Source organism: Micrasema longulum, unplaced genomic scaffold (genome assembly GCF_059751315.1).
Source record: "Micrasema longulum isolate JH-2025_06_02 unplaced genomic scaffold, ASM5975131v1 h1tg000813l, whole genome shotgun sequence".
In the NCBI taxonomy this organism is placed as follows: Eukaryota; Metazoa; Arthropoda; class Insecta; order Trichoptera; family Brachycentridae; genus Micrasema; species Micrasema longulum.
Window position 1 is genome coordinate 167,218 of NW_028278005.1, and position 21,016 is coordinate 188,233.

Sequence of the window (21,016 nt, forward strand, 5' to 3'; positions counted from 1 at the left end):
TAAGAACTATAATAAAGAAAAAACTTAACAGCAAACATGGAATTGCAAAAATAAATCCCTTTTCATCATCATTCCCCTTCTGCACCTAACAGTGCATAGGGCCCTGGATTCTGGATTGGTACTCCAATTGCCGCGTATCTTGATAATTTTTTTTTTTTTATAAAGATAAGATAGTAAGCCTTACGCTTCAGGTACCAGTGCAGAGAATATGAAATATGCTGAAAAGAAAACATCATTTAAAAAAAATATTTCATATCAATTATGTCGGGAATCGAACCTTAGACCTCTTTTTTGGAAGGGAAATGCACTGAACATAACACCACGAGGCCAACAATCCCTATAAATTAGTATAAGACGAAAAACATTGCTAGTTTTAATAAACAGAAGTCTTCGTCAATTTTTACATTAAACATTTTAATAATCACAGTATCCATATATTAAAATATTAATATTTAGATAATTTTTAAATGTAAAGCACTTATTTTGTGGTTAATTATTATAACAACTTTGTTTTTAACCATTTTTTTTTAAACTAACCGGCTTCAAAGCTATACGTACAAGCTTCTTAAATAGTGAATTATATCATTTTTTATTTTATCAGTATGCTGCTTATGGAACTAATCAATCAAGTATTTTTGTCTTGTAGTGATGGTTATGTGAAATGGATACGCTTAAAACTAGACAGGAGTTGACCAAAAGAAAAATAGTTTATTTGGTTATTTATTTATTTTTTCTTACATAATGAAAGAATGATCATCTTACTGGCAACAATATTTAGTTAATAATTAACAACAAGCATCGAGATTATTTTTTTAGAAAAAGAAGTATGGAAGTCTAGGCATTAACAAGTCTTAGGACCTATCATTGACTGGTTTAAGTAGCCACTTTACACACTGTGTAACATTTATCATTATGCCTATGTTTAAACATATATATTTCTTTAATTCTTCCATCAGTTGATTTAAGTGAAGTTAGTGAGCTGAAACCTTTATTGTAGTAAAGATATTCATCTGATTAAATATTCAAAGGATTGAAAAAATATAGACGTTAATAGGAGACCCTATTGCCAGCAAGCACTTTCACCTCCTCTCACGTCAATTCAGTGCCCCTCAGTCCCACAAAATCAAGTCGAAAGATCGTGATCGTTGGCTGTTCACCAGAACGAAGTAAGCTCGCAGGTTTAAAGAACAAGCAACTTGAGTAAGGGATATCTTAAGACATGTGTAGCACGTGCCCAAGGCAGGTCCACCACCACACTCTCAAGACGCTCGTTATAAGAGACTGCTGCGTCCGTTCTCGGACTTCAATGTTAGTAATAAAATCAAATCACCTTATGCCTAATATTCTCTTCAAGCACTTGCTCTCAAAACTCAGAAGTTTGGTGATATGAGCTTTGGTGAGGTGCCAAGATTCGCACCCAAATAAGAGTACTGGCATTATACAGTTGTATAATCAGCCATTTGTTTGATCTAGCATAATCTAGAATTTCAGACAACATGCATCTTCAACACGTTAAAAGTTGCTCTATATATTTCTAAGCGGGTTGCGAGCTTTTTGTGCATCCTTTCATTCTCAGTTATGTGAACTTTCAAATTTTTAAAGCTGTCAATTTTCTCCATCCTCTGTCCATTATTATCGACTCCATTAGATTATTATTTTTTTCATTATTTCATTAACCCTTTTCAAGATAAACCTATTTTTAAAATTAAATTATAATATAATTAATTACAAACTGGATTAATTTAATCATGTCGCAGTGAAAATGTTTTTGGTAAGGAGGTATTATGTTTAAAAATATCAATAACAAGGGTTAAAAAGGGAAAAGACGGCACAAAATAAAAGTTCAGTTTTTACCCAGATACGCTAAAATTCCTTGACAATATGTTAAATTTAATTTACTAACCATTCTGCACATTCTCAGAAATACGAAAATTTGGCTAGTATCGGTCACTTTATTATGGGACGCCCCTGAGATTATCCCATTTCTACCCCCAAAAGCTAACAAATTGGCTGATACTTTTTAATTGCACGTGGTAAAAGTGTTTTAAATGCAAATCATCCGTTATTAATGATTAACATTCGACGTTTATACAAATCATGACGCTTGTTCGTTATGTCGCGAAGGTTGAGTTAACCCGCTTAACATTGGATTCCTTTTTGTCAGGCGATGTCAATCACTGTGCTCTTTGACACATCATTTGAAATCAGCCGTCATTAGTAACTTGCAGCAATTAGTACTATTTCCTCTACAGCACTTGATGTTGAAAGCTCATTGATGATGCGTAGGGGACATTTCACCAAGCCTGCCTACTAAACCCATTAGGCTCAGGTATTTGTCACAGTTTCACTAATTTTGCTTTATTAATGGTATGCTGTATTCCAAAATGTAGCCGGTCAACAAAGACTCTTCGTTAAATGCAGGTTAATTTGATGGTTTGATTCGATTTGTGAAATTAACATTCAATGAAATGAATGATTTTGGCAATCAATAACGTTCTGAACAAATTGAAATACAAAAATCACAATGTAAAAAATGTTTATGTGGGTTTTATTGATTAATTTGACAATTTTACTCCGCATTACTTTACGGTGTTTGTTTAGCCCATAACGTGATGCAGACTGTTAATATAGAAGAAGTTAATCAAAGATAGCAGATAGCAGCAAAACTGTCGATGTGTACAGAAAAATAGGTCCTTGTTTTCCATATATTTATTTTTATTTATCATAAGGACTATACAAATGACTCGTAATTGAGTTTTTTTCTTTATCAATATATGTCTAGAGCAGGTTCAATAACTCTACTACTTAATTAATGAACAATTGTTTATAATATATATAACAACAAATTTATGAGTCAAAAGATTTCACAACTTGTGTGAATATTTAAATAAATAATTAAACAGAATGGAACTCGATTATTTATTTCAATTTATTTATTTTATAAATGTTTATGTACTTACAAAAAAATTTCAATGCATACATGACATGTGACTTTCAGTCATCATATCTTTTAGATTTTTCGTATTTTAAAATGATATCCGTTTATATTTTTTTCAAAATTTATCCAGAATGCCGCTCCGTTGCTCTATCACCCAAACATTAAATTATCAAAACAATCAATATTGTAAATTATGAAATCATTTTTATGGCCCTATTTAATTCTGCACTCAAAATTAAAAAAAAGTATTTTAAAACTGAAACGTACCTACTGTGAAGAGAAACTGCAAAAGTCATAAGTGTAAAATTATTTATGAAATTACAAAACGCATTATTTGTAAAATTAATTAAATGTCTCTTAAAAAAAAATCTTTTTTTACATTGTGTAACCACGTGCACAAAAATTCTTTTGTTTTGTTTTTTAAATACGAAAATAAGCATAAGAAATAAAAAACATTACCACCAACGAAATATTTTAAGCCTAAAGCAGAATGACTGATTTTTTAAAGTAATTATAAATGAAAGCCTGAAGAGGTTAGGTGATGATTAGGAAATTTACCACGTGTCTGATGAGACGGGTATCTACATATTGAGGGTTGAATTTATAACGAAACCCAATTAGTAGAACGTTAATGTACAGAATCTCCAATCACGTTGATAAAATTTAATGCAGATTTTTTTAAAGTGATTCATCCGAATTAATGTTTCTGTAAAATATTTTTTTTTCAAAATACTATTTGTTTTTAACGACCAACTTATTTGTATAATATTTTTGTCCAACATTTATTGACTTGTGATATGTAATAAAAAACAAAAATGTTGCTTTTATGCTGATTTATGTTTTCAATTTCAACATCCATTTAATGCTTCTTATTTATGTCTTAAAGGTTGTTAAATTTGAAAAAGAAAAGATAAATACAATTACACCATACATTTTTCCTTTAATTTAAAGAGAAAAATACATTATTTTGACTATAACTAGAAACCGATACATACCTTTTCGAACTGAATTATTTATGAAATGCTTTGTAACGCGCTGAGGAAAATGCTTCGGGGAAGCTCGTTATTTTGCTTTTTAGCATCTGATTACATATAATAACTCCATCCTCGCTTCTCAAGCGAAAAAATAAACATAAAAAGACCGCATTGAATATTGTAAAATATAAACTCAACGCCTTCAAATGATTACTTATTCCGAAGATCTTGAATCTTTGTAACTTTTAATGGAACCCGAGGTTCTATCATGTCAAAACAATTTATTCAGATATTTGATTTTGAAGACGTTGTTAAATTCGAATAAAAAAACAAGAGTCAGAAGCTTGCGTATTGATTTGTTGTTGTTTATATTTGTTACAGAGGCGGATCATGAGTTTGGGAATGCTTTTCGCCGCACTCATCGCTCTCCTGGCAGCCCGCGTTCCTCTAAGCGCCAGCCCTAAGTTCGCCAGGGCTGACAATCCAACAGCTAAGGAACCTTCCATTGTGACCCGTTTCCTCACTTTCTACTATCTTCCAGTCTTCAACTTCTTCCTATTAGTGTGTCCTTCAACTCTGAGCTTTGACTGGTCAATGGACGCAGTGCCGAGAATAACGTCCGTAATGGACCCGAGGAATTTTTTATCTGTAACTTTTTACTATTTCATTTCAAAGATGCTATACAAAAGTAGCTCGGCTGTCTATCGCCAGGGAGAGAACAAAAACAAACAGCTTACACATATAAGAAAAGACAATAATAAAATACACACATATGGATACCAGAAAAATGGATTTAACGGAAGCAGATGTTTGAAAGTGAACCGGAATGGATTAATTTATCAATTCAATAGTTTATGTGGATACGCCAGTGTAATTAAAAGTGGTAGGGTATTAGTTAGCAATGGAAGGATCAGTAGTAAAGCTGTTTGCCAATGTCCTTGTTGCAGACACATGTTGACTGATCATCACTCGAGCTCTTGCAGAGCTGTCAATAACAACAACGCTATGACCTCTCATTCATCTTGTACGTGTGCTCCACTAGTGTCTGTAGCTACTGTTAGACCTCAGCTAGAGAAGCCGAGAGCTTATATTCGAAAGAGCTCTCATTCCGCTTTGCTTCTCGCTGCTTCCTTCCTTACCTTGCCTTTTTTGCCGGCAACTAATTTATTTTTTTACGTGGGGTTTGTGGTGGCTGAGAGAGTGTTATATTTGCCGAGTGTGGGGTTTTGTTTACTCATGGGTATCGGTGGTGCTAAAGTGGGGGCTAGGTTAGGTGGTAGAGCTCGTATCGCGGCTCTGGGAGCACTTCTACTTGCTCTGAGTGCGCGTACGTTAGTGCGCAATCGCGACTGGAGGGATGAAGAAAGTCTCTACAGGAGTGCTGTGAAAGTCAATCCTCCTAAAGGTGAGTTTTTACATTTATATATTTTTTAATTTCTGTCATTAAACAAACATTAATAATAAACTAATGCAGCACGTAAAAAATATATGTTTTATGAAACTAAATTTTGGAAACGAACAAATGATTTTCTAAATTCCTTCAAAATAAAATAAATTACAAATTACAATACACGTTAACAATTGAAATTTACTTATTTAATGAATAAATTAAACACATTTTTTTACCTATTGATTACATTATATTATTTAGAACCCTTGAAAAAATTTCATCATTCGAATTATATTCATGTTTCATGTTTTTATAAAAACGAGATGTTTTTTTTTGTTTCATGTGCATCGTATAATGAACATGAAACAAAAAAAAACACATTTTATGTCTTCAATTACTCAATATATTAGTTTAAAGTCTTTCTTGATAAACTATAACATAACGTTTCAATAAAAATGTTTGCATTTTATACATTGCACTTGCATACATTCATGACAAAGGGCAATTAGAACCTTTTAACTAACACTCTGTTTTATCCTTGATTCATTAAATTTTGATAATATTGATAAAACTTTAAAAACTGAAATAATATAATGTATGTATTTAACTTTGCGATTGAAGTCAATGCGTAATGCGTTATTTTATTTTAGAACAAAAATAATGAATTTTGCATTTAATACCTACAAAACATAAAAATCATTGAATAACAATACTATCCAATGAAACAAACGAAAAAAAAAACCTTTTTTTAAGGCACTTTCTTTAAAACACTGTATTTTAAACAAAATCACTATTTCCATCCGCCATAATTGTAAGCAAAAATATTTTTTTGCATAACGGGAAACGTTAAACGTTAAAAATATATCAACAATATTTTGAGTTTGTCAAAATTTTTGTAGAGTGTGACTGTATTCTACTCTACATAAATGTATTAAGATAAACTTATTACAACATAATTGGAGAACATGTTAAAGAAAGAAATGTGAAAGTCTGGCATTTACAGGGCTTAATCGTGGCTTCTTAAACCTGCTAATGACAGGTCTTGAGCCCTTTTAATGCCGAGACTTTCAGATATCCTTCTCTAAAATGTTTTAAATTTATGTTTTAGTAAGTTAATCTTAGGTAAATATTTAGTGGGTAGTAGTAGTTAGGTTTTCATGATATGTTTTTTTATTATAACCGAACTTCAGAAAAAAAGAACTGCTTTTACATAAATATTTTTTACATGGTAGATAAATGCTTTAACCGCAAGAAGCAGAATAAGAAAAAAACACAAACACCACAAAAAACAACATAAAAAACGTTTCTAAGAAAAGAATCTACGAATTGATTGACACTAACAATGTTTATCACATTTGATAAGGAATGTTTCAAATTACCTAACACGACTCTCGGAAATCCGGTGGGGTACCCAAATTGGTAGGTTCTGTGAATTATTCATAAGGATACATATAAAATACACCCCTTTATGTTTATTACGTTAGTTTGGTCTATGCAACATCTAAAGTAGGTAATTATTTAAAGTTTATTCTACGTTTATGAGAATTAAAAGAGACAAAAATAACTCATCTCTTGCACTTTTTGCACTTTCAATGTTAGATTAAAAGAATTCCATGAATTATCAGTTTTGTATCGATATTTTAAAAATAGTTTAAATAATCATATATACCTGAATAATAATAATCAGTCAAAAAAAAGATTTTGAATAATAATTCAGAAATTAAAGTGTTATTTTTTTAAATTATACTCAAAGATAATTTAAGACTATACTTTATTGAATTGTCATAGGTCTGCATCAGGAAACGACACAGAAATAACTTATAAATGCATTTAAGACTATGCCACCTAAAGAAATCATTAAAACTTTTGATTTGCGGGAATTAATTAGAATTTGAAATCCTATTATAGGAATGGCGTTTTTTAAGTTGAAATCTTAGAGTATCTACTTTAAAACATTTAAGTTTGTAAGTGAAAATTCTTGATGGAAGTTCATTGTAATTTATTATATAAAAAAAACACGAGTGATACTTTAATCCACAAATTTTATAAGTGGATTAAAGTATCACTCGTGTTTTATTTATATAATAAAAAAAATAAAATAATATGTACTTTAAGGTTAAAATAGTCTAAAATTGGAAATATGAGTTTTAATTGCTTATTACGATTTTTGAAATAATAAATTTTTGTGTGTACAACAGAATCTCAAGTAAAAATCTTAAAATACGAAAATCATACGGGGATTAGTTCGCCTCGTAGTATAGTGCTTGACACATTAGTTTACCAAGTTTGAAGCTCCAGGTTCGATTTCTAGCAATACCAACGTAAAAAAAAGATTAACACGGCAGTGTTATATTGTCCCTGGACTGGTACTTGATGTCTAAGCCTGATAGCCTTAACATTACATGAAAAAGTCAAGATGCTCTGCATTTGGTGTATCAATGCAGTATCCTTTGCACCACCAGGTGCGCAAAGGGTTTGATGCTGATGAAATAATGGTTTCAAGAGTAAATAAAATATTACGTTACTTACTATATCAACGGTTCTTACAAACTATGCGGGCTTGGTCGAGAATACTTACACTTTTCCTTGTTTGACTCTTTGCACTGCAATGAATCAATATTTAAAATCAAAACTTCAAAATCGAAGAAATCACTTCACATCAACACAAATAATGCACTCATAAACATAAATATTATGTCATTTCTCACCCAAACAACTTGCGTCAGCGCTATGTACAATGTTTCTATTTTTTAAATATTTAAAAAAAAAATATTCCCTAACATTGTAAATTGAATCACTGTGATTTTTTTTGAAAATGCCTTAACGTAATCCCTTTCTTCTCTAGAAAATATGTTTTCAAATACAAAGAAAACACGAAGCCACTCGTTGGTAACACATAAATCTATATTTAAACCTGAACGAGATTACGAGTTCAACAAGTAAATTTGACGTTTTCATTTTACAGGCGAATTTCCATTTTGTTACATATTTTGCGTGTTCGCACAGCGTTCCATCCATGGAACTTTATTGCTAATGCTTAACAAGTTAAGTAAAGATACAGCATGAAAGGAGATAAATTGATAATCATATTATGTGTTGATTTCGTTGTTGATACTAGGCACCTGTTTGTGCGGATCCTATATTTCGTACGCACAGTCTGTTTTCGCTATGATATTGTTGCGTAAGATGCTTTTATCTTCAATTTCAAAAAAGTAATTTGGGTGTTATAGTATTTTCGTAAGATTTTTTCAAAATTCCATGTAAAATATTCAAGAAAATAAAATAAAGTTACATTGTTCTTTTGAAATTATAATAACCACAAATTTAGTACTTCAAATATAAATGTGGATTTGGAAGGTTAAAGATCTAGGCATCACTTTTGTGAGTTCCCTGACATTTCATGATCAGATCTAAACAGTTTGTAGTACTTCGTTGAAGACGTTACGATTCGTCTTGCGTACTGCCAGGGCTTTTGGTAGTACACGAGTACTAAGAATTCTTTATAACTCGCTGGTGCAAAGTAGACTCGATGATTTAGGGATCTTGTGAGTTGAAGTACTATCTTATGGTGGAGAGGGTTTAGAAGAAATTTCTTCGGTTTCTCTACATTAGAAAGTGCGGATATTATCCATGGCTTTATTCCACTGAGTTCCTCTAGGGTATGCTTGGTTACAGCAGTTTGAAGACTAGACGGAATGTGTTTTTAACTACGCACTTCTTTCGATTGTTGCGCGGTATAATTGACAACTATGAAATTATGCGGAGCATTAGCTTTTGTGTTCCGGATAATTACCTTAGACAGCGTCAGCATAGACTGTTTCACATTCCAATATAGATAACTAACCTGCCAATGGTTATGCCGGTTGGAAGGACTATCTCTATGTTGAACAATATTACTTTGGACATTGACATTTTTCAAGTCTCTGAGGGGTTTTTCGTTGCAAGATTCTCTTACTTTTTTTATCCAGAGGATAATATGTATACTTTTGTGTTATTTTTATATATACCTCATCATTGTCATCATCATTCCTTTTCTGCACCTTATGGTGCATATGGCACTGCATCGGTACACCAATCGCGGCGTATCTTGATCATTTTTGTTACATGAAGGTAAGATGATCAGTCTTACGCTTCAGATACCAGTCTAGGGACCAAGAAATATTCTGGTGTGAAAACACCCTTTCAAATAAATATTTCATATCAACTATGTCGGGAATCGAACCCGAGACCTCTCACATGGTAGGCAAACGCGCTAACCATTACACCACGAGGCCGACAATATACCTAATTTTACCTTAATATTTTAATTATTTCCATATGTATAAATTTAGATATTTCATTTCGTAATGTAAACGTATATGAATAAATTCAATTAAATTGAATTGAATAACTTAAGAGTGTTTTAAAAAAAAAACGGGAAAAGGTGGTGGGACTTTTTAAACCAAAATACTTTTTTTACAGTAGAGAAGTAAAAATGTAAAATGAACTCAAAACTGATGCGATGAGTTCAAGGCTGATGATGTTAACGCATAATGTTTTAAACAAATTTATACTATAATCATCTTCATGCCAATGTACAAATATTTAAACATAAATGATTAAAGTTTGTGGAAAAGTAATATCAAAGTGCGACCATTAAATCGAATGTTAAGACAAACGTTGTGTTATTTATTTTAAATGTAATTATATAAGTTTTATAACTCTTGTGTGGCTGTGATGTCACGCTAGTCGACATAGGACACAATACTTTATATATTTCTTTTATTTTTTAAAATGATGAATTCGTATTTTTTGTAATCTTCAAATGGACATTTTCACACCGGATTTGGAAAGTAAAATTTGTATAACTATGCTAAATGTTAATACAAACAATATTTATGCTTGCTACGCGAAGAATGGATGTCCCCTTATGCAGCAACATATCTATACAAATACTTATACAAGAGAGAGCACGAGGATAGAAGTCATAACAAGGAAGAGAGAGACACTGTTCTGCGGCTGGTGTCGTCTAAAACAGATTTAGTCTTCAGTCGGCTAATGACAATGGTGGGGGACGCACGCGCGTATCACGAGCGACGTATTTGTGATTTATTATTTATTTTGCTATAACGGGGTCAATTGTATGTTTATTTGTATAAATTATGGAAAAAAAATATTAGACGGTATGTCTCCATGTTTTTAATTGTTTTCAAATGTCTGAATCTTGTGGTAGTGTTAACACGACGTTACATCACCGCACGCAAAGGGATTATTTACCACAGTCTTGCCTAGTAAAGGTCCAAAAAATACGAGAAAAATGTGAATATTCAATATCAAGTAAATAATTATTATTACTTGCTTCCTGTCGACATACATAAAATTTAACTAGCCTAAGTTTTATCAATAAAAATAAATTTATGAAAATAACTATTTAGGTCAATTCGATAATTTGATAACTGATTATTTTTACCAATTACCTGGATAAATCGATTAAGTATCTTGAAAATAATTAGGAAAGGATGCTCTCTACACGAACATCCGCCAGCTTACTTAGGTGATTACACTCACGAGAATCAATTAAGCTTTGTGTACCCGGGAACTGTTTTTCCGGAACAGTCGCGATCCATAGACAGAACCAGCACCCCCGTTAAATGGATGTCAGCCAAATGGAATATTTAGAGGAATGAAAACTCTACAAACATTCTGGATTGTGCCAAAATAATTTAAACCTAATTTAAAAATAAATTTAGTTAATTAATACCAACAAAATACACCTTTCTTCTTGAAAATCGCACTGGATCAGACCTTTGTTAAGATAACTTAATTAAGATTCGTAATTATTTTTTTTATACAAAATTATTTTGTTACTGTAGTTTTATTGCTTCTTTTATTTCATCTAGATGCATGTACTTGCGAACCAATATGCTAACAACAACGATGTGTTTAACGTGAGTCTTGTAAATTTTAAATATCAATGTATATGTTTCATATCAAACAGAACGTAATATTCTGTTTATATTGTGTTTTATAACATTATGTACGAGTACCTAGCTGCTTTGAACCTTTTAACTGCATTTCTTTGATATGTTTGTATTTTATTTGCTTATCTATTTTTTTTATATCTAGCTCAACAGCTCATATTTTTTTGTTTATATATTTTTTTTAAATAACCAACTATCTTCTTAACACAGTTCCTTATTTTATTTATTAAAATTGTATTTTTTAAAATTTACGTTACACTCATCTTTTTATTTTTATACCAACTTTACTTCTAAACACTGTTCTATCTTTAATTGCTTTATATTATATTTTTTAAATTTTTAATTGTTATATACTCATGATTTATATTACTTATATGTTTGTAAAAGCCTTATGGGTGTGAAAAATTAATAAAAAATAAAATTAAAAAATAAGGCGATTGAATTCGATTATTAAAAAAAAACCATTACCTATAATCCATCTTTTGTTTCTCAATTTTTGTTTTTACAAAGATATGCAGCATAAATATTTAAAACAAATATTAGAATTTTGCTCGTTAAAACACGGTTCGTAAAATTCACTGTCGTAGAAAGCCTTGTCATTTCGATAATTTCCATGAAAGATGTTTAAATTGTAATAAATTAAATAAACATTTGTGTAATGTATCCAAGAGAAATTTCGCCTCCGAAATCACGGAAGAATAAAAACCCCAAAGAGTAGAAAGTAAACCTTTTGAAGTGCTAAAAAAGTGTTTGTTGAATCAACAATCACCGGGAAGTTATTGGTTCGCCACAAACAAAGTAAAAACTGATAACGAGACTTGGCAGACGTCATCATTAAGAAGTACGTATCCATTCCCGGGGAGAAAGAGATAGTCTTAATTTTTCAGACCTTATAATATTTCCCGACAGAACTCCTCATTATTCCACTTTCCTCCTCAAAAGACAAAATATAAAAGCGGGAAAAAGCAAAAATAATGAGAGCGGCCAATTTTCGCCTTTGAAAATGACGCGGCACGGGCAAATTTGTCGTTCTTCTAAATTGTATGATTCTTTTACGATCTCGTTTGCAAAGTAATGGCGTGTAACCTATTCAGACGAGGGCTTCATTATTTTGCTATGTTTATTGCTTTATAAGAATTGCATGCTACGTAGAGGATATCTGGATCTCGAGTGCGACGGAATGCCCGGGAAGGCGGAAGTCAGACAATTACGTGGAAAGTGATAGAATACTCTTATTTTAAATTATTATAAACTTCCTTTGAAAACCAAGACTCGCATTGTAAATATTTTTGAGGGTGTACTACTCAAAGGATACTATACTCAAAGCTCCCTTACATGTGAAAATAAGCTTACACCATTATTTTTTTGACTACTATTTTCATTCAAGGTATGAAATGGTATGGTAGAAATGTTTTAAAAACCTCTAGTTAAAGTGGTTATTTACTGTTTTCCTTTGTAAAATAATCGGTCGCAGATAGTCTGAGATGTTGATGATAGCTAATAGATTACCAAAATAACATATTATCCTTTCAATTGCTATTTTTTAATTGATTGATTTTTAAAAATCTTTTTATTTTCGTTATTTAACCCTTTTTTATAAAAAATACTGCTTTTACTTTTTTTTTTCATGGTGTCTTGTACGCATACAGGGTGTTCTTTAAACCCTGTCACATCCGAAACCAAGATAATCAGTATGGACAAGAAGACATATAATCATATTAAAAAATATATTTTGTACAAAGAAAATTAAAAAAAAAAAATGATTGCTTACTTCTGCAGGGGAGAAGTCAGGGGAGCTCAGTTTTCAGTGTATAAGACTCTCTCCTCCCCCTCGTTTTCCCCCTGCAGAAGTATGCAACCATTAGCTGCAAGACTTGTTGTTATCTAACTTCTATTTTTATAATTTTTTTTTTTTTTTTTTTTAAATATCACTAAAACTCTAAACTCCATTGTAAAATTAAAAAAATGAAAATGTAAATAGGGGCTAGATTTTTTAATGTCCATGCGCTCTGTAGCTGCAAGACGTGTAACCTAGCTCCTATATATCATAACTGGAGACGAGAAACAAGAATCCTAACCGTCCATGCGCTATGTAGCTGCAAGACGTGCTGGGATATTTATTTATTGTACAGCACCCTTGAGGTGATTTTCACAAAAACGGTGCTATACAAATTATACAAATATAAATAAATTTGCTTTTTTTGATTTTTGATTTTTTTTCAATTTTATTCGTTCCAATTTTTTTTTTAATATGCCACTATGTCTTCTTGCTCATAATGATCATCGTGGTTTCAGATGTGACAGGGTTTAATGAACATCCTGTATATTTCACTTCGTGTTATTAACTACACAAAAAAAAAACATTTTTGATTTTCTTAAAAAAGGGTTACTTTTCCCAGTAAGACAGTCAGAGCAACTTTTTATTATAATATATTTTTATGTTTTTATAGGTAATATGATAAATGAAATAAAATTCTCGTAACGAAAAGCAGTCAAAATGGGATGCCACACGTGTTTATCTTGGCACCAACTACTGATTTCTCAATTTTTTATGTTTTGGCGATTACGTTATTGAAACATGACATTACAAAGACATTCCAAATTTTTGTCACTCTTCGTCTTACGTTACTATTCAATATCTTTTAATCTATTTATTTTTTCAAACATGTATTCAAAATGCATCTATTATCATGAGCAAATCATGTAATAATTTTACTATTCACGTTTCAAACTCCGATTTAGATTAAATATATTGATATCCCTCAGAAGCTAAGATAATATTAAAAATTAAACTAACAATTAATCATTGAAGTTGGTACATTTCAACAACGAATGGTCCACTGCTATAACGATTAACAGTAAATGTGACTTTAATAAAGAAAGAAAAATATGTACAACAACTCTACAACAAAAAAGTTAATTTAGATGTTCACGTTGCTATCTTACATTTTTTCTTTGACTTCTGATGAGATCCCAGGAGATAAGAAGATGATGTATGTCTATTATATTATATTTCCCTCTTTTTGTGTACTTTCCGTGTTTCTTATTTCAGAGGTACAAAAAATCTCCCATAATCTAGCAGATATTTTGCCTTTGATCAACGAATGTTTGTCAACAAATTAGATATTTACAGTCTAACTATACGCTTTCATATCAAATACAATTATGTACAGGGGTATTCGTTCCAAACGAAAAATTAAATCATGCAAACTTTCCATATATTATACAACCATTGCCGTTAACATATAACAGATGAAAGAAATGTGCAGAATTTGGTTTGTCAATATAGTGCCCTATGCACAACTGGGTGTGGAAAAGGAAAAGAAGATGATAACATGACTGACCATCTCCCGATCAAATAAGAAAATATTTATTTTTACATTTTAATATATATACGTAGGTTTTAATTTATTAGTTAAATGGTAATTGCATCGACTTTACTGTAAAAACGTTAAGATAACAATATGATTTTCGTTCGATTTCCTTGTGACGTCGTGATTTCTTCTTTCATTATAAAAATAAAGAACCAATTTTATCTAGTTTATGTTCATGATTGTAGTACATATATGTTTAAACATCGTTTTAAAACTTGCAATTTATCAATAAGTCTGCCGAATTTTAATTGCCATAAACTTCAAAGACAAAATGTACTGCTTATTCGTTTGATAATGTATAATTACACTTTGAAGGTGTTGTTTTTAACGTTAAACAAAGACAAAATTTACCGCTTACTCATACATTTTAATGTGGCTTTAAATTGCTTTTATTTAAAATAAAAGACAAACGTATCGCTTTTGTTTATTATTATACGATATTTATGTTAAGAAAAAATAGTTTTACGATACGAACAATCAAAACATAACACTAGTGTTTTTCAAAATACATTTTTTGTGAGCTGTACACACGTTTCACAATAACAATGTATTATGGCATTACTTTTATAATCTTACAAGAGAAAAAACGCAAAAGCCTGAATATTAAAATCAATACTTGAAAGGTCATTGCCTTCTTAATTTATTTAGTAGTTAGGTAGGTGTACATTTAAAAATCTCATCAATAATATTTATTGAATTTAGGACTGTTTTACGCAATTTTAATACTTAGATAAGTAATATTGAAGGAACGGTGGAAGTTTTGAAGGAAACGTTAATCGGATTAACGATTTATGCTAAAGTTTTATTCATAATTTATGTGGAGTGACAGAATATTTGAATAAATCAACAAACGCCATATCAATATCCGAAACGTCAGATAGAATATGAAATGTGTTTACTCTGTAATTTGAAATCATCTCTCAAAGGTTAAGTTTTGATCAAATTTTATCTCAAATTAAATAAAAACGGTAGAAAATAATTTCAAATCTCGGTAGAAATGGTGATATCATCATTATTATAACTTTTTGTTCAATGCTACAAAGTTAGTTGCCAGTTAAATATCTAAGCAGTTTTTTTCAATTCTAGCTTATACCCGCTTCGCTCGCGTGGTATTGAAATTAGTTCATCAATTGAACGTAGTAATGCAGAAAGCAGCTAGCTTACAATTTTGAAAAAATTAGACATTGGTGTTATCGGATGCCGTAAGGTCAACTCTAAATTCTGCTTAAAACAGTCAAGCCACTTTTATACACAAAACTGTAATAATCTCCTTCTGAAAATAGTTTTGATCTCAAAAAAGGCATTTCTCAATTTGCAGAAAACACCCGTAGCTCTAGAATTTTTTTACTGAACTCAAAAACTACTTCTTAAACTGGTAAAATATGTAAAAGGATACTTGTTTCAAACATAAAAAAAAACTTATGTATTAATTGTTTATCATTTGGCAAAGTCAAAAACATTCCAATTGTTGTGTAGATTTGATTATTCACTTTTTTCACAATCTCAGTTTCACTTTTCCATGGCTGACTGTTTTCTGCATAACTACGTTCAATTAGTTGTATCGTTAAGCAATGACAATTTTCTAAAGCTTTTGCAAAAAGTTGTTTTATAGAATTTACATTGAGATTTTCAAATATACTGAGGGAACTAGTTCCGATTGGGACTCTTAGGATAATTTTTATTAAAGCTTTATGTCCAATTATTATTTGCTTGATCAGTGTGTCATTTGCACATCCCCATCCAATTATCCCATATTCCAAAACTGATTGAGTAATTGCGTAATATATTTATACAAGTTCTTTTAGGCTAATTATATTTCTTATAGTTTTAAAAAAGTAAATTTGCTTTTTCAATTTATTTTTATTATGATTAATTTGATGAGTCCATCTTAAATTCCCAACTTTATAAATTCCCAAATATTCAATTGAATCTACTCTGTGCAACGATTTACAAATACATTAAATACTCGGAATTTGGTTTTTATAATTACAGCTGTGAACAGTTAAGGAAAGATTTAGATAACATAGAGTTTTATTATTAATTTTAAATGTTATGTATTTTGTTTTCGAGTGATTTAGTGTTAGATAATTTGAGTCTATCCATTTTTTTACTAAGTTTACGCCTTTTTCAGCCTTTTCAAGTACAATATCCTATGAGGTTCCTTAAGATAGTATCACAGTGTCATCAGCAAATTCATCACAGCATCAGATTAGAATGTATTTTTTTATTATTTATTGAACCTTAACTTAGTTTGTATATATGTATATATGTATATGTATGTATGTGTGTATGTATATGTATCAATTTTTTTATACGAGTAAGTTTATACTTTTTTAGTCTGTACTTTCTATTAACTGGTAAACTATTATTATGTATTAAAATGTAATTGCCTAGCTTGGAACGGAGTATGTACCCTTGTTAGATGAGCAAAGTAAAATTAAATTTTATTTATGAAAAAACGTATTAATAAAAATAAAAAAAAATACGTATTTACACACATAATATTTAAAAAAATATATTTATTTTGAAACGAACTAACCAAAATATTTTCAGCTTTTTTTGCAATAACTGTGTTAAGTGCGCCGAAAAATGAATAAACGAACAAAATAAACAAATCCAAACATACTTAAAAATGGAAAACATCTTAAATCTTTGAAAAATAGGCATGCGTGCATGAACCCTGGATGCAACAGGGTAATATGGGGTTCTACCCTCCCGTACGGGACACTGCGTGATGCTTTGTAATTTAAATGAAAATAATGATTTTAATTTACCAAGCTATTATTTTAAAACAAGTTTTCTTATCTGAAAAATGGGTATATTTTTATCGAATCATCAACCCCTCCACATATGATGGCTTTTAAATCAGGAACATTTCACCCAAAATGAGCAAAAAAACAAGTTTTTTACATCCAGCAATTGAGTTTCGGAGCCTAGACAGTTTACGGTGCACTTACTGGCCGAATTTATCACCCCTACCCTTCTCACTGGCCGCTGGCCGCTCGCCAAACTTGTCGATAACCAACAATTTTCAAGAGTTATAACCGAACTCGATTGGTTACAGCTTAATCCATGAAATATGAAACACTCTTTATATCTCGTCGGCGGGGATTTCATTTTGATGACAATGGAATAACAGTCATAAATTTTCATTGCATTTTTCCCACGAGAAAGCAGAAATAGAGTTCTTAACAAACGAAATCTGGAAACGAGGTAAAATTTTATATTTTCTTTTAATAAACACTGATATTACAAAAAATATCAGTTTTTAAGAAGAAAATATGCAAGTATATATGATGTTATCTAGTTGATTGAATTAAATTTTAACTTTTGATAAAATTTATTTTTATTATTTAAATGGATTATGAAATCGTTAAATGATACATTAATATTTTTATAATGTTTTGTTTTTCAAACAAATAAAATAAAATGTATTTGAAGCATGATTTTTGTGACTATTTATTTTATTTATTTGATTAACTACCAGTTTCGAAGCTACACTAGCTTCCTTATTATTTATTAGCTATTTTATTTATTAATAACATTATAGTTATATTTGTCAGGAACAGAGATACAGTTTATAGCGACACAATCAGGAACGACCCATGTCTGTGACCTTGCTCCGACTCGCTAGAAAATCCGTGTTGTGTCGGGGCACTTGTAATGCATTCATAACCATAAACTCACACACATGTATACATATATATTTGCACATACATATTAAAATTATATTTTATACATACATATACATATATAAAAAGTTTATACACATCATTGATACTTTATACATTACAACATTTTACATTTATAAATACATATTTATCAAAGATTAAAACGTATTTATTTTTCTATTTAGTGTTTTAATTTTTATTATGTTTTTTATTATTATTTGATAAATAATTCAGTTCTGTGTGTGAAAAAGAACCAAAACCCTGGAAAAGTGTTTTTGACTCCTTGACTAAAAAAATCCTGAAAAGGGAAATCGGGTAGAGAAAAGTCCGCCTCGAAATGGAGTTGTTGAACCATTCACTTTTAACGTTTGAAGTCCTAAATCGGAGCATATCTTTATAGCTTATTGCACGTAGACAAGATGATCATTCAAACGCTTTAGGTGCTAATCTAGAACCTATGAAATTCAACTATCACTACGTGAAAAGACGGACTTATCCCATATTGAAAACGTTTAACTAAGGTTCTGGATCTACGAAGGAATACCCAAAATAAACCGGACTATAAAAAAATGTGTCTTAATACTTTTCCGAAAAACTTTAACAGTCTTTAAAACTTTCCTTGAAGCTAAAGTTCGTCTACAATATTTTATTATATTGTTGAAAAAATGTTTAAAATTCTTTTTCCGTCATGCTCTACAGCTCCTCCGTCGTTTTATTCTTACTTCAGCATCATCGGTAAAACGCAATACTTTCATGTATTATTTCATTCAAAGAAATAAAAAAATATAGAGGGGCTAGATTGGCTAAATTAGGGGGGGTGAGATATGGCGGTTATCCTTTTTTTGGACAAAAATTGGTGCACAAAGAGGGCTGTATGAGAGCAAATATATAATCTTTCCTTAAAGTATCTTTATTGAACTTAAAGTGACTTTAGGTATCTTTATAATTTTTTTGATGATCGGTCATCAGCTTTTTAAGATAATTTAGTAAATTTTAGTGACATTTTTGTCGGTTTGGGCAGTTGAAAGATGCACAAAGCGGGGTTGGTCATGAATTGACATTTCACCTGTTTTAAAAAGGAAAACCACTTTAGAACCCGAGTTTTCCTCAAACGATCATGTTAAAAGGTTGATGTTAACGTTTAAAGAGTTTGTATTAGTTTTCCTGAGCAGAAAACAAAACTTCTCGGCCACACGCTCGATCATCCGTGGCAAAAACGTCAAGCACAAAAACAAGTGTCACAAAAGAATTCACACCAGACAAACGGAACGTTCTTCAATAACGACACTTGAGATTCTGACTGGTAAAAAATAGTTCTACATGATCCAATCCGCAAAACCTCGTGCTATTAAAACTCCACTTACCACTATATTTGTTCGGTTTCTTTTGGGTATACCCTCGTATTTCATAAACTACGCCGTATTTATTCCATCCGAACGTGACGGTATTTATTTACTGACCACACCACACATGAACATAATGCATAAAACATGTTCTTATTGATCAAAAGATGTTAGGAAATTCCATGACCGTAATATCTCTCATAAATTTGGAATTTCCCTCTCACGTATTTTTCTCAGTGATTTCATTCCTTCAGCCCTTGGCAGAAAAAGCCATCGTGAATTTATATTGAATTTAAATTCAAACTTATAGTGGTATTATCTGAGAAAAATAAAGTAATGTCCTTAAAGAATTCAAATCTAGGTAAAACTGTTTTTGATCGATTTTATTAAAATGGAATCAAAATAACTGAACATTAAAGTTCGTTATAGAAATAAAAAACGAGTAATACTTTGACAATGAATTTGACAAAAAAAACACTGATTGGTGTCATCGCTTTTACGACGTCTTCGAAACTGGTATTTTTATTATAAAATTCAACTCATTTAAACCAAAAACGGAAGTAAAGATTCAAATTATATTATAGTAATTAAATTGAATTATTTTTGTCTAAAGGATCTTTTTACTAAGTGATGAGGAGTAAATGCAAAAGTTCGTAAAATGTTATATTAATGAGTTTAACCCTTCCGGGTTCTGAGAGGTATCTAGGATCCCCCAGGTAGCATGTATTTTTATTTTTAAAAAATGTTAATCTTCAAACTGATTTCGTTTTATGCATAATCCTACCCTATAATATAAATAATATAATTAAATTATAAGAATGCTTTTTTTACTATTTTGTTCAAAAATATACAGCTAATTTACATTTGTTTGTGCCTTTCTCCGATGCAAATGACAAATATCACAATTTATTTGCTGTACAGTTAAATTATCTTCGATAACTTGGTCAGTTCATATGTGTATTTCTTGGCATTTCGTGGCTTATTTTCAGCAATAACCACAACGTCCGGATTTCACGCGTTTGGTTTTTATACATTCTCTCTCCTAACTCTCTGTTGTACCTCCTCACTAACAAACGGGTGGCGTGACTTATCAGTAGTTTTTTACGCGTAGCAGCAAATGGAGCGCGATGTCACATATTTTAGCATCCTTTTGCAACAGAATTTTAATGAAAACTGTATAGATTTCGCAGAAAACTCGAAATATTTTTTTTTAAATAAAACTCCAACATAATAATCATAATAACTTAAAGTTTTTTCTTTATCAAGGTGTATTTTTAGCACTTAAGTTGTAAATTTCCTGGTACATCCCTCCAAAACTCGGGGATATTTTTCACACTTGAAAAAGTTAAATACATAAATATATTGT

The 21,016-nt window shown here is 30.7% G+C and overlaps 1 protein-coding gene across 1 annotated transcript in view; it reads left to right on the top strand.

Annotated features, from left to right (window-relative positions):
• LOC148278885 (protein O-mannosyl-transferase Tmtc2-like) overlaps positions 1–21,016 on the top strand; it is a 378,152-nt gene that overhangs the window by 145,582 nt on the left and 211,554 nt on the right. Inside the window, exon 3 of the mRNA XM_088230743.1 lies at positions 4,294–5,317. Within this exon, the coding sequence (XP_088086869.1) occupies positions 4,294–5,317 (1,024 nt within the window). The remainder of the gene's footprint in view (positions 1–4,293; positions 5,318–21,016) is intronic.